Source organism: Camellia sinensis, chromosome 8, assembly GCF_055761805.1.
Source record: "Camellia sinensis isolate YWXY chromosome 8, ASM5576180v1, whole genome shotgun sequence".
Classification (NCBI taxonomy): domain Eukaryota; kingdom Viridiplantae; phylum Streptophyta; class Magnoliopsida; order Ericales; family Theaceae; genus Camellia; species Camellia sinensis.
The window spans coordinates 112,493,360-112,508,866 of NC_138968.1; the positions used below are offsets into that span (position 1 = coordinate 112,493,360).

The 15,507-nt window shown below is 33.6% G+C and overlaps 1 protein-coding gene and 1 long non-coding RNA gene across 2 annotated transcripts; both read left to right on the forward strand.

Annotated features, from left to right (window-relative positions):
• Positions 1-286: 286 nt before the first annotated feature.
• On the forward strand, positions 287-6,905 carry LOC114278764 (RAP release 2, galactose-binding-like domain protein, putative (DUF1997)). The gene is made up of 6 exons (XM_082883133.1): positions 287-789; positions 1,814-2,004; positions 2,108-2,153; positions 3,641-3,723; positions 3,824-3,940; positions 6,601-6,905. The coding sequence occupies exons 1-6, from the start codon at positions 567-569 to the stop codon at positions 6,670-6,672; spliced, it is 732 nt and encodes a 243-aa protein (XP_082739259.1). The 5' UTR covers positions 287-566; the 3' UTR covers positions 6,673-6,905.
• Positions 6,906-7,574: 669 nt separating this feature from the next.
• LOC114278765 (uncharacterized) lies at positions 7,575-8,671 on the forward strand. The gene is made up of 3 exons (XR_014337994.1): positions 7,575-7,714; positions 7,847-8,184; positions 8,274-8,671. It is a non-coding gene; the product is annotated as an uncharacterized LOC114278765 (long non-coding RNA).
• Positions 8,672-15,507: the final 6,836 nt, after the last annotated feature.

The following is a 15,507-nucleotide window of genomic DNA, read 5'->3' on the forward strand; positions in this document are numbered from 1 at the left end:
ATAAATTTGTATTAAAAAAATAGATAACGAGTTTTCAAATTAAATTGATTGTCTTTTTAAAAAAAATAAATATAATTTAAATATGTAATTATTAATATCCAATTATTTTAATTTTTTTATAACATATTTAACTCAACAAATCATAAAAAAAATAAATAATTTATTATAAACCATAAAAAAATAAATAATTTAAATTATCAAAATTAATCTCAAAATTATTGAGAAAAGCCAAACCCTTTCTTCAAACGAGAAGTCGACCCCACTTTAGAAGTCATCAGTGCAGGTTAGCAAATAGGAGGAAGTTGTTGGGCTACCACGGAAACCCCCGTAGGCTTAACCTGGGCGCATCCATCAGTACAGGATAGCAAATCCCCAGCAGATGTTGCCAAATGACTTAAGCGTGACATCACCCACCTTAGCAGACTCCGTGTCCTCATCCTCAACCACACTTATGCCCTCTCACTCTCTCTTTCTACTTCAATAGCCAAGCAAACCCACCACAAATCTCTCGCATTACGATTCGTCATAAAGATAAGAAGAAGAAAAAAACAACAACAATATCAACCATGGCATTGAACTCATCTTCCTCGCATTTGTCTTCAATTTCGTTCCACTTCAAAAACCCTAGGTCCCCTCTCTCTGCAAAAAGACATGTTCTACTCACTCTATCCTCTCCCGATGAATCTCCCAAACCCTCTCTTCGCATTTCAGCTGACTCCGCGCCCAAAGCCCGATTCATCGCCCGCCGAAGAGAGTCCGTGTCGGTTCGAGAGCTCGCTCGACCTCTCAGTAATGTTCTCATACTCTCTCTCTCTCTCTGCTCTGTATTGAATCATTGAAATTGGAGTGTTTTATATGTTGTTTTTGTTAATGTGTAGCAAAATAAATAAATAAATAAATAAGATATTTAGCACAAATATTATAATAACTATGATAATGAATAGGATAACTATTTAGACTTAATTCCTATCATCAAGGGCTATTAAAAATAATTCATGGTAAAATTGTTGCTATAAATAATTTTTTGTGACATTTTTTTGCATATGTTGTTAACAATTGATGCAACTTTTTTTTGTCACATATTTTATAAATTGTCGCTAAAACTTATCGTGATGTTTTTTTGTTATGAATTTTTTAAACTGAAAGTAGAAAATTAGTGAATTTTTTTTTTTTTTGTGTCACTAAAACTAATAATTAGTTACATTTTTTGTGACAACTTTTAAACTGTCGTTGGAAATTAATAATTAGTGACATTTTTTTAATAATGGTTGATGAAAAATACCATTAACCTATTGGACTTCCTATATGTAAGTCCCCTAAATGATAATATATATGGACAAAACAATTTTGAGAATCGTGTGATCATTGTTCTAGAATTGCTTTTGACATGTTGCTTACAACGTCCCTTGTTTAGTGTTGACGACCAGCAGAAGGGTGAACCAAGCCACAAATTAGAGTTGCCCAAAATTCGTGAAATAGAATAGAAAACCTTCTTATTCTCTCCAACATCTCAATATATAAAATATGTAAGAGTAAACTCTAAATCTCACTCCAATGATATTCTTCTATATCTCGTAACACTAAAAGAGAGCAATATATATAGTGCAAGATAGGCCAAGAGGTTTAATAAACTCATATAAAGCCAAATGGTAACATAATAAATAATAAAACTGTAGAATTAATTTTGAAATAAAGTTACATAATTAGAAGATTTAATATTTGAAATAAATTTGGTGACGGACAAATTGAATATATGAAATATAATATTATTTTTATTAAAATATCTTAACAGTTTTTTTTTTTTTTTTTGCAGTGGAGTATATGAGTTTGCCTGCGAGTCAGTACTCTGTGTTGGATGCGGAGAGGATTGAGAGAGTTGACAATAGCACCTTCAGGTGTTACGTATACAATTTCAAGTTCTTTGCTTTTGAAGTGTGCCCTGTTTTGTTGGTTAGAGTTGTAGAGGAACCAAATGGTTGTTGTATCAAGCTCTTGTCCTGCAAGGTTAATGATTTTGCTCTGTTTTTGGTGTTCAAACTTCAATGTCATGTGTCCGTTTCTCCTAATGATTACTTTTTTTTTTTTGTTTTTATTTTTTTTATGGCAGCTTGAAGGTTCACCAATTGTGGTTGCACAGAATGAGAAGTTTGATGGTAAGAAGTTCATTCAAATTCTCTTTGTTTGCTGCAAAATGGTACACTTATATTGTATAAGCAATGACTGGATTAGACAGTAATGTTTGATCTACTTTGATAAAAATTTTGTTTGTGGTGGGTTTTAATCTCCTTCAGTCTTGGGAACAACACCATAATTGCTAGAATCAATTTTTTGTTTTTTTATTTTGTTTTTAATGTTCAAGTCTGTTGATTACATAGTTTTGTTTGAAATATCCTCTTCAAAAATGGGGCAAAAAGGTTCTTATTGATCTGAAATAGTAAATTATGCTTTAAATATTTGGACAATGCATGACCTTACTTCTTACAAGCTAGTTTACAATTTGATTTGCAGCAAGGATAACATGTACTCCTGCAACCAATGCTGGTCATATTTTGAGTTTTGTCACACCAGTTTTCTCGTTTTCTGTAGTTGTTATTATTTATCATGAATTATTGAATAAGATTTATGCAAAGTTTAACACCGATAATTGTATGCTGTGTTAAAAATTTTAAGGGGAATTACAATTCAGCTATTGTCAAACTGCGAATCGAATCATGAATCGTTTTGCTAAAATAATGAATTGTATCGAATCATGAATTGTAAGATTCATTTTATTTAATATAATATACAATTCTATATATTTATATACATATAAAAGTACATACAATATTTAAAATAAAGTAAATTATCAATATCAATAAATTATATATATGTATATACATATAAAATTACGTATATCAATATAATTAACTAATCTTTTCTATATATCTTCATAGTTTGGCAAAAAAGATGTTGTTTCATGCATTATGTAAACAAAAATAAAAGTAGTACTGAATTGCAGTGAATCATGTGAATCGTATTGAGTCGCAATGAATCGTAAATTGAATCTTGTGATTCACTCAATTTCCGATTCAACACCATGATTCGAATCATTTTTGCTTAAACTCGTATTGAATCGTATGAATCGAATCGTTAATCGTACGATTCTAATAACCATTCAGCCCATATTTCCAAAATAAATTTCAAACCAATGATAAAGTTTATTAACTTTAATAATTGAAATTATAAACTTTTCCATCACTTTGTAATTTGTTTTTGGTCTTCCAACTGATTGATAATTTCCCCAAAATTTTAAGAATGCTGTGCAACATTTAAAGGCGTGCTTGCCAGCGTAACTGCTTCCTAGTTATGAAAAGTGAATAGGTGCAAAAAGTATGTTCAAGGGAAGTTTATTTGACATCGATAATCATAAAATAGTACTGTTTTATTAATGCCATGTGACGTTTTTACTTATAGCATTTCCAAATAATCCAGACTACCCAAAATCTTGTACTCTCTTCACGGGAAGTTTGTTTGACATCGAGAATCATATTTTAGTGGAATGTTGCACTTTATTTTTAGCTTAATTTTTTTGGTTCTGAGTTGAATTATGAAATGCTTTTTTTCAGGAGTGCTTTGACACTGATTTGGTGTGGGCATGCAGCTTCTATGGTGAATAGAGTATCATGCGATAGGAAACAGAGCGACTCCTCGGTGGCTGAACTCACTTCAGATACAGTTATTGAGGTAACTGCTAATTGGCTTCTCTTCTAGTTGTGGCATTTCATTTTGGAAGTTATTTTTATTTTTTGCAAAATTTCTTTTGTTGTCATGATGTGAATTCCAGGTCAGCATTGAGATTCCTTTTGCATTTCGACCAATTCCCGTGCAAGCCATTGAATCAACCGGCACTCAAGTACTAGAACAAATATTGAGGATTATGCTTCCTCGCTTTATGGCACAGGTTTGTGTTTAGATATTTTCCCCCTTTAAATCAGATTCAAGATGAAACTTGGTTCTTAGGAAATCTTGTCTTTACCTCACAAATTTGAATTTCTTTAGTCAATTTTAGTCACACGAGGTTAAATGAATGTTGCAATTAAGCTGATTACGTTGAATTATATTTACGCTCTACAAGTCCCCCCCCCCCCCCCCCCCAACAAAAAAAAAAATGAAAATCTCATTTGTACATAATGTTAAGATGATATCTATAAGATCTAAATACATTTTTTCACATATTGTTTGTCAATTATTTTAATTTTATGTCCTAATAGCTAATACTTTTGATCCAAATTTTTTCTTTTCCTACTCTTACCTCTTTTCTCTTTCGGCTTCTTTGTTTTCCATATAATCAATATTGCTAAAATGGTGTGAGCTGATGATGGTGAGTACACTGGTAGAGGGAGCCAGAAGAGTATAGCAGGGCGCTGACACTTAGCTGGACCACCAGTAATGGAATGTCCTGAGTGATGTACTAAATCTCCAAGTTGCTTAAGTAGTTTGCTTGCTTGGAGATAAACAGTGTATTTGAACCAAGTCTATTTGGAAATTGGATTTGAAAAAGGGATAGGAAAGGAAAGGAAATGGTTCAAAGGAAATTTGTGCTTTTGTTTTTGGAACTAATTGAAATTTGAAGGAAAGGATTTCCTATTTTCCATTTGGGTTTGATGAAGAATTTGGAAAGGAAAAGTTGGAGACCTTGATGTTACTACTTCATCGATAGTAAAAGACGGTAGGGAGTGGGAAACTTGAAAGAGCCACTATATATAGAGGGGTCAATCCATGGCATGAGCTCACCCTCCTGGTCTTGCCAAGGGCACATACTGGAATGGGTACAAGGGATAGGTGGTTGCCTTTGGGTGGCTTGATATTGATACCTCATTAGTTTGCAGATTTCAACAAGTAATGGTGTTAAAATGTTCAGAGGTCTTCTTATGAAAATCTCTCTTTTTAGGACTAGCCAAGGTTTAAGTCTCTTGGGTGATGATGGGAATAGCATGGGGACGAACTCTCAATTCTAGTCACCAAGCCATAAGGGTAGTGATTTTGCTTGAGGGGTAATGGGGTCCCTCAAGCACCTTATGATTGTGGCACTCATGACAGGAATGTATTTTTAGTTTTTTTTTTTTTTTTTCTTCCTCTTTTATTTTGCATATTTGGTGTAAGTACACGTTTTGTCGTTCTTTAGTCATTATGGTTTCTTCCTATTTAATTAGAGGTTATTTAGTTGTGTAAGATTAATGGAGATTAATGCAATAAAAATCTCTTTTCTTTCTATATTGTATTTATTCACATGGTATCAAAGCTTACGTAAGGAAAGTGGTCTAGGGTTCAAGTGTATCCATTTGCATTTTTTTTTTCTTGATTGCATAAAAAATTCTCTGTATTTATGGATATTTGCATCTTCATGTGCAAGATGGTGTTACATGTGAAGAGGGCGTTAGAGACCTTGATATACACTGATGGGCTAATTTCGTAACAACTTAAGTTTTTTGGGCAATTGATGACTTAATTGCACCAATCTTGACTGGAGTTCTTAACTCTACTTCTAAGCTAGGCTAATATGGGAGTTTTAGGGTGCTATTTGAGATCTAAGTATAGATCATGAGAATAAGTTTGGGTGGAGGACCACCTCTTCGAGCCAAGGGAGGTCCAAGTGTATTGGCACGCCTGGAAAGGGTGCACTTGAGTGGAGAGTTTGTTACCTCAGGTGAAGGAGAGCCATGTGTGCCTTGGAACTTTTAGAGATTGCTCTTGAATGCCTTCGCTCAAGACCAAGGAACCACATACGTTAATGTCGACTAACGCTTTGTTCTGTTGCTTATTTGGTATGAAGCTAAACTGGACATTGAGGTGGAAAGAAAGCAAAATGAGTTGCTATATGTAGTGGTATTCTGTCTCTTTTACCCAAGACATTTATCTTCTGGTAGTTATGGGGACCAGTAGTTCAGTGGCTAAAACCTGGCTTATTAATCTTGAGGTTGTGGGTTTGAACATGTACGTAGCCACTTTGTGCAAATAATGCCATAGGTTGGGTCTCTATCGAGCCTACCCCTCCGTGACCCCATCCAATGGGGACTAAACTGGGCTTATTTTATGTGTTTTAAAGAATTTATGGTGACTTAAAAATGTTTTAAGAGAAAGCGCCGCTCTTGGTATCTGGGTTATACCCTTTTGTTGCCTCTTTTAATCAATTTTATACTTATTTTATTTTTTGTTTTTAAAGAGATTTTATATTTAGCAGGCATGGTGCTCGGGTTTGAGTCTCATCATTGGGCGATGGAGCTTCTTCTTGCCCCATTTACATTGTACTAGTTGTAAAATAAAAAATCCTAGCCTAGACGGCTGTTGCTTTTACTTGGGCAAGGTCACCAAAACATCAACTTCTAAAGGAAAAACTGATTAAAGTGTTTCCTTGGGGCTAGCTCAGCTAACTGATATGATACCAAAATTCTCTGCTTGTTTTTATTTTTGCTTTTCCCAATATTCTCCTTTTATCCAAAATGTTCCAGCTTAGGTAGGTTATATTAATTGATTCTTGATTGATGTTCCACAGAGCTGTTTCTTATTTTTGTAGAAATATTTTCTGCTCTACTAACTTTGTTCTCTTCTATGGCTTTACAGCTTGTAAAAGACTACCAAGCATGGGCATCAGGAGATGCCTCAAGGCAACCCCTTGGAACCGGTGAAATTTAGGATTGCATAAATGGGTATGCATGTGTAATTGTTTGGTTTTTATTTTATTTTTTGGTGGCTTTTTTTGTGTTATGAACAATGAGTGTACTGCTACTAGGTACACCATTGTTACAATACATGCCTTTTATTCCAGAGCAAAAACCCATAAATGTAATTTCCTAAAGGAATATTTGATCTTGTTGCAACCAGCTCTATTCATATTTAATCATGTTCATGTATTTTAATTTTGGCCACTACAAGTTGTTTGATACCTTCAAATCTAGTGCATAAACTTTTTAGTATTAACAGATAATCCAGGGTGGTATTGCTCAACCAATTAAAATCAAACTAATTTGTCTGGATCTGAATTTTTTATTTTATATTTTGTGTATGTTCTATGGACTTATTTATCCATTTTTAAATGGGGATTGATTTAGGCTGATAACTTGTTTGATGTGAATGGTATTATGTTAGGAAATTATTTGTCCGCTCCACAAAATCATGGACACTTTTAAGGTGGTATGTCTGTGTTGGACTCCGACATTCTTTGGACATTCTGGATACATGTCAGACACATTTAAATGTGTCCATGTCCATATTTCTTAGGTCTGTTACAATTTGCCAAAGTTACACGATTTTGGAAATGCGTGCTCTGTTACGTAATTGAGCATGCATTGGTAGATCGTTCCCTCTCCCTTTTTCTTTTTCTTTTTTTTCTCTTTTATATATATATATATATATATATCTTGAAAAGCTTCTTTCAAGCGAGGGAGTTTCTTTAGCATGACTTTTCTTAATATAGGGTCGTCATAAGCATCATACCACTTGTGTTTTTCTGCCAAAAGTTTCAATCGTTCCAGGATTTCGATTTCATTTGAATCTTCTTTTGGTTCTGCTTTGTGCGTGCATGGTCCCCACAGTTTCTAGCCAGAAATCACTAAAGATGTGTATGATCATTGATCAGACATTTTGCAGATTATCTAATTTAGAGATGGAACCAAGCCACCATCTGTTTTCTGGGGTTGAGCCAATAAGAAGAGACATGATGGTCTTAAATTTTAGGGTAAATTATAATTTAACTCCCTATGGTTTGCCTCAAAAACACGGAGCCCCTTTATAGTTTCATTTGTAACACTTTAACTCCCTATACTTCATACCAGAGTGTAAAATTCAACGGAACTGTTTGTTTAAACAGCGCGTGTTGCACGACCAGAACTAATGAGTGGAGCACGTTTTCCCGCCCAAAAACATATGGCAAATGACGAAAACACCCTTATTGCCATATATATACACAAATCAAGACCCAAATAAGATAGAATCCTAAATTGAAATGGTCCCAGATTGTTCGAAAGTTGCCTAGATTTTACGAAAGTTGAAGATTATTGTTGGATGGCTTCTTCATTTGCTTCCGAAAGTGGACAGTCAAGGACAAATGCTCCAAGACTATGCTATTGTGGAGAGAGATCTCCTGTGAAGACTTCAATGACATCAGGAAATATGGGTAGAAGGTTTTATGGTTGTGCAAAATATGGGGTAAGCAAAACATAATTTTTTTTTTTTTAGAAAAAAAGATTGAATTTTTTTTGAAAAGGAATTTGTGGACTCATATTTTTTTATTATAGGTTGATGTAACTTGTGGCTACTTTGAATGGGTTGATCCACCCATGTGCCAACATGGGAGGGAGGTGTTGCCAAAGATGAACAGATTGGAGAAGAAACTAGCAAGAAGTCGTAGAAGGGAGAAAATGTTTTGCAAAGCTCTGTTTGGGACATGGGTTTTTTACTTTATCATGACAATGTTCTGGGTGAAGTTTGCTGGAGTAAAGAAAAATGGATTGTTATTGGGCTATAGAGTTTGAGAGATGAAAAATATAGTCAAGGTAGAGAATGAAGGTGTACAATGGTCTATGAAGCAATTGTAATGAAAAGTGAAGGTGTAAAATGAAAAAATGTTTTGGTCAAGAAATGTATGCATCTAATGAACCAAAAAAATTGTAATGAAATAATGTTTTGTTCATTACATCTTCCAAGAACATTAAAGAATAGAAACATATTGGTTCCCATTCTTCTCCTGTAAAACATGCTTCATTTGTAATGAAAGAATGTTTTGGTGAAGAAAGTTAACCTGCTTGATTTGGATCCTGTGAAACATGCTTCATTTGCTTCAACCCAAAAACATGCTTCATTTCCTTGATTTGAAACATAATTCAAAAACATGTTTCAACCCAAAAACATAGTAAACTAAGATACATGTATTAATAAAGGTACACAAAAACATGCTTGATTTGGATCCTGTAAAACATGCGTCATTTGCTTCAGTTCACATTACTTTAATACAAGCCACAATTCAACCCACTGGGCTTCTCAAAACATAGTAAACTAAGATACTAGCTAGTTATTCAAAAACAAATTGGTATAAGCCACTTAATAGTTTAACAAGTTGAAAACTACTCGAACCACAACAAAAGGTAAGTTGTAGCTTTCTCTACCATCATGCTTTCCCTTTGCCTTTGTCAGTTTGCCTCTGAGTTGTAACTTTTGCAGATCCACCACTACTTGCATTACACTGTTTGGATTATACAGCCTCACTGTTTCACAGTAATCATACACCTTTGCATATTGGACCCTTTGATCTCCTTCAACAACTTCTCTTGTTTTTTTTTTAGCCCTATACAATTGAGGCCTACTAACATCAACCATTAACTCCCTCCAAACTGTCTTCTGCATAGGCCCAACTTTGATGTTAGGGTCATCCCTTAACTTGTCCATATACTTTTGTGCCAAGTAAGTTGAGTTCACCAAGTGATTATTATATGACCTTCCACATGCATGCTTTGGCTAGAATGATTTTATTTGAAAAGTTCTCTCACCTTGCATGGGAGAAGCATGCAATCTCCATCCACATCCATGCTTGCACACTACAGTAATCCTAGAGTTGCCATTCCTTATGTACTTGATGTCATAACCATTCTGGATATTCCACTCTTTCATTGCCTTTCTAAAAATTTGAAGGGTGGCAAACTTCATTCCAAGTTTCAGTTGTGGCTTCTTCATGTCTACTTCTTCAATGAACTCGGGATATTTATCTTCACATTCCTCATCTGATGAGTTATGTACACTATGTAAATCTTCATCCTCATGATCAAAATACCACCCTACATCTGCCTCTTGATCACATGAAGGAGGTTGCCTCTTTCTTTTCTTTACAATCTCCCTTGGTGAGAAAATATCATCATCTTCTGGCCCCTCTAAACCCTCATTTAACCAGCCAGGTTCATCACTTTCATAGTCTTCATCTTCTGAACCACTATCAACATTCTCATCATCCATGTAATCAGGATCATCACTATCTTCTTCATCTCAAGCTCTGTTATCCATGTCCTCATCTCTGGCATCTTCATCTATTGCTCCTTCATCCCCATCTCCATTATGCATTTCCTCATCACCTACATCTTGCATTCCATCTCTACAATTTATCTCTTCTTCACTTATATTTTCCATGTCATTCCAAGTCAGTGCCTGCTTAGCACTAACTGGTACTCTTGGAGGTACCAAATGTTTCCCTTTTGGACTTACCACTTGTAATGGGTCTGGACCCTTCTTCACATATAATTGAATCACATCTAAACCTTCATACTCACATATCATGGTATATACATCAACATCTTCTTCAATTATTGTCAACCCATCATCCAAACTTTTTCCAGATTTCCTATACCACAAAACAGAAGTACTATACACATCTATTTTCATCTCCCTCAAGATGGTATGAATCTCAATAAAAGATAGTTTGTCAAGATCAACATCATATATATATATCACTTTCCCTTGTTTATAAGCAATATTATGAGGCTTACTGAAGTACCCATTATAGTTGATCTCAAAAATCATTTTTTTTACCTCACTACAGAAAATAATAAAACTTCACAATATTACATTACAAAACTCAAACTCATTGGAACCACATAACAACAATCATAAAAAAATCCAAAGTTAACATCATAAAAAAATACCTGTTGTTTATGAATCTCTATACCCCACCCCACTTTAACCAACATCCCAAAAAAATAAAGTAATTAAAGGAATGAATACTAAAGTATACAAAAACAAATCTGTGAATAAAAAATACTCAAAGTTAACATCATGAAAAATATTCCCCATTACTTACTTATGAAGCACTATACCCCACCCCGCTCCACTTTAACCACAATCCCCAAAAATTAAAGCAATACAAGCATACCATGCCTAAAACATTACAAGTTTTGTGAATCGAAGTCAACGCACTCAGTTATGAATCAAAATTAGGGAAAATCAATATCTAAGGATCAAAATAAATTAGGGTAAACAACATATACCTAATCTAGTAATGGCGTTCGCGATATGATGGTGAAATTGATGATGAAACCCTAGTTCAATCCAATCAACCACGGCGAGAGAGAAGATAGAGAGAGAGAGAGAGAGAGAGAGTGTGCAAATAGAGATGCGAATACTGGTGTCAGTCAAATGAAACGAAACGACTAAGAGATGTAAAATATCTAGGGGCATTCCTGACTTTTTACAACTTCTGTTACGTCCGTTGGATTTTGCACTCTGGTATGAAGTATAGGAGGTTTAAGTGTTGCAAATAAAACTATAAGGAGGCTCCGTATTTTTGAGGCAAATCACAAGGGGTTAAATTATAATTTATCCTAAATTTTATTTATTTATTTATTTATTTGGGAGAATATGAATATTCCAAAAATCATACATTGGGGGATGGAGGGTATGTTGGGGTTCAAAGTCCAAAACCTGCTCTTTGTGAGCTTATTCTAAAGACCCCTTGTCACTGGGACAAGTCACAAGCTAGCCTTCAACTAGGAAATGAGTAGTCACATTAGAGGAAATGAGTTCATTATATTAACCCCAAATGATATGGACAAAGGTTTATAATGTTAAACAGTGTTTGGTCTAGGAATTTATTTTTTTCCTTTATGATCCAATCCCATCAGATAAAGGCAGGATTTGATCCCATGTATGTACTGGTTCTGTTTTTATTCCTTTTGGGGCCATGACATGACCTTGTTACAACTGGCTCTGTCCAATAGGGGCTCCAAATATGGGCTGGGCTTCTCTCTCTCTAACCCAGATTGAAATAAAAGAAAAGAAGCAGCAGTCTCCACCTACATAGATTCTAGGCATTCCTACTTGATTGTGTTTTAAAAAAGATTAATGCTTGGGAGCACTAAAAATGGAGCACTAGGAGAGCACTAATGAGGTGGCTCTCCCTTTGAAATGATGGCTGTCTTTTGTGCTTTTCTTTTATCTTTTTTTTTTTACATTTTCCAACTCATTAAAACTATTAGTGATGGAATTGTTTAAAAAAAGGCAAAACTACCGGTCGGTCTTATTGGTTGGAGTTATTACCTAATAAGTCTTGAATGAGGTTTTTATAGTAGTCCTAAATATCATGGTTTTTTGCTGTTGAATATTGTTGGATAAATTTGTTGCGAGAAATTGTGAGTTCAGAATCGTGAGTTGGTGGGTTGGGTTGTGATGGTAAAACCCGAAATGTGGGCTAAATAATTTGGAGCAGGACTTGTTGGGTATTAAGTCTTGGCCCATAAGTCTCCCTTTAAAAAAAGGACTTGACTTCTCCCGTACTGGAGAGATCTAAGCTTTAAATAATGTAAGTTGTTTATCTTGCAGAGTCTGTGTGTAAATTTTTTTATTTTTTATTTTATTTATTTTATTATTTTTTAAATACAAGATATTGGTTAGTATGTTAGTAATTAGATTACAATGTAAGCTAATGTCTCTTCATAGACTTGCACTTAAAATTTCACTCACCTTGATACCTAAGTGTCTTCTTTATGACCACATGGGTAATTGCCCGGGGTTAATGTGTGTAGATTATTTATAAAAATTTAAATTGACTCAATAATTGTAGTTATATGATTTTATCATATTTGAATTTAAAAAAATTAAATTAAGCGACAAGTATGATTTAATAGTAAATTATTATTATTATTTTTTTGTAACAAATCAAATGAAATCATGACTCATGATTAACCTTACATGATTGAACTTTCCAATCAATATGCAGACTAGGGAGAAGTTGATCCCAAAAAGAAAAACAAGCATCCATAGAGGCATACAAACTAGTCCAGCACAAACCATATATTCCAAAAAAAAATTACTATCTTGGTAAATTCGAACTATTAACACCAAGATTTGCGATTCTAACTAAGAAATACTCATATAAGAGTTCAAGAAATAAAAATAAAAGAAGAAAGGGTCCTAGAGAAGATAAAAATGAACTAAATGACATGAAATAGTGAAATTGCATGATGGAACCAGTGATTTTGGTCCATTATGTAGGTAGGCCTAAGAGTATCTTGGTAGATCTTTGGCTGTCACTTTTTTCAACCAGTGGAGTGGATGCCAAAAATACAAAACAGAGCAAGACAAGAAGAGCCCTCCAATTTCCAAATGATCAAAAAGAAACATGTAAATGACACTACATATATATGGCTCTTTTATATGCGGGTTATTTGCTGAAAGACCTCTTGAATTATGTAGAAGTATCATTTTGACTTCTTAAATTATTAAAATATATAAATAGAATCCTAAATTATTGAAAAGTATCACTTTATCCTCTAAATTATAAAAGCGTACAAATGGACCCCTTAATAAAAATGTACAAATTGGATTCTGTAATAGAAGTGGTCAAAGTGAAATAAGCTAATAGTTTAAGAGTTCCATTTATATGCTTTTATAGTTTAGGAGGCAGAGTAATACTTTCCAATAGTTCAATGGACTGATTTACACGCTTTTATAGTTTAGGATGTCAAAGAATACTTTTCAATAATTTGAGGGGCCTCCATGTAAATAACCCTTTATATGCCAATCAAATCTCTCACTCTATCTCTCATGAAAATTCCAATTTCTTTGATGGTGAACAGCCTAGTTGTTGGATCACTTTTGTGTTGCCACTTGGACTGATGAGTATTAGAGCGGCATGATTGGCATTTTACTTTTAGTTTTTCACTTTTTACTATGTGCATTGTAAATGTAGACTCACGAGTCTTTCATAATTAGCGTTGGGAGGGTGATTTCTATGCACTGGAGAGAAGGATATCTCCTTAATTGAAGTAATTTTTATTTACATTTTTACTATCTATCTTGTGAGTGCACATTTCTCAACATATGTGAAAAGGGGGCGAGTGTGAATAGAGATTGAAGGGGATGTAAATAGAATAATCCCATTATGATTCTATAATTTGCGTAACTGAGATTTTCTAATGAATCTTATGAGGGTAATTTTGTCATTGTCAATTGTCTTGATAAATGTTAGGACTGCCCTAACAATAGCTCAACCAAGGTTGAATCATTGAAAAAGGGTGAAATAAATTATTTCTTCATCACAACTAGTAGCAACTTCTATATATATAAAAAAAACCAAAAGTGAACACCTCCATGGCTCCTTATTACTAGTTGTATTAGTTCAAGTATTAGTAGTGATTTCACATGGATGCTTTAATTGGGTTTGAAACTCTTTAAAGAGCTTGAATACTATTTTCAATTCTTCAACAATTCCCTACTTGTTATATATTATGGGAGGTTAATACAAATCTTGGTTGTATTAGTCATTGATTGTATTGCATGAGCAAGGATCTTTTAGAGTAATTTTTTATATAGTAATTTTAGATTGAATTTTTGCCTAGCTATTGTATCCTCAATTTTTAATTATTGTACCTTTAACTTTTATATTGTTAAATTTAAACTATCTAAAAAATTACTTAAAAAAAAATCACTTCCGCCATATTTGTTTATCGAGTAATGCTAGAGACTCTAAAAATTTTATTAAAATTTTTGCTAAATATCTCAAATGGGTGTGGGTCCCACACCTATGTAAGACATTTGGTAGAACTTTTGGTAGAATTTTTAGGGTCTATAGCATTTTTGTTGTTTACTGGCATGGGGCCAAATTAGATTGGTATGGTTATGGGTCCCACTCATAGCTTGTTTGGTGATGATTTGGGAGCAGGGATTAATAGTGTGAGGGGTTTAGTAATCAGTTTGGCTGGATTTTGGGTGAGATTAGGAAAATAGTGAGCGGATTGAATCTATTTTATTTAAAAAAAAAAAAATTTTAAATTTATTTTTTATTTTTTTATCAAGTTCACCTCTTTGTTTTAATATTTGTTTTAATTTTTTTAATATAAAAATAAATTTAACAGTCACATTATTAATCATCTCTCATATCATCATCAAAACAAATATACTTTTACTTATTCTCCTTACTAATAATTCTCATATAAATAACTTCTTTACTAACCATACTCTCACTACCAATTTCATGTAACTACCAATTTCATGTAACTTAATCTGTGAAACAAAAGTGACCTAAAAGATCATTACTTGTAATGCCATGTCTAGAGTCCTTGTGTAACTTCAGGAAGGTAGAGCCAGGTTTTGGGGAATTGAGATCTTTTCATTGGCTCACTCCTTACCTTCCTATTTATAAGGATGGAAATATACTTTGAATTGATCTAATAGTCTAGATTTGGGCGGAAAAAATAAATTTAAATTTATTTTATTATTATTTTATTTTTAAATAATTAAATTTAAATCGTTGAATCAATTCAAAATACATTTTATCGTTACTAGTAGGGAGATAAAAGAGAGAACCAAGCAGAGATCTCAACTCGGTTTTTGGGACTAATTGTTATTGTGTAAAGCAACAACATAAGTCATTTCCCATTGCATTTGTTTGATTGATAGTTGACTTGCTTGCTTTTCTCTCTCTCTCTCTCCAATTGTGCTTGCCCATGCATGTGCAATTATAATGGAAAAAGGATGTAAAAAAAAAAAAAA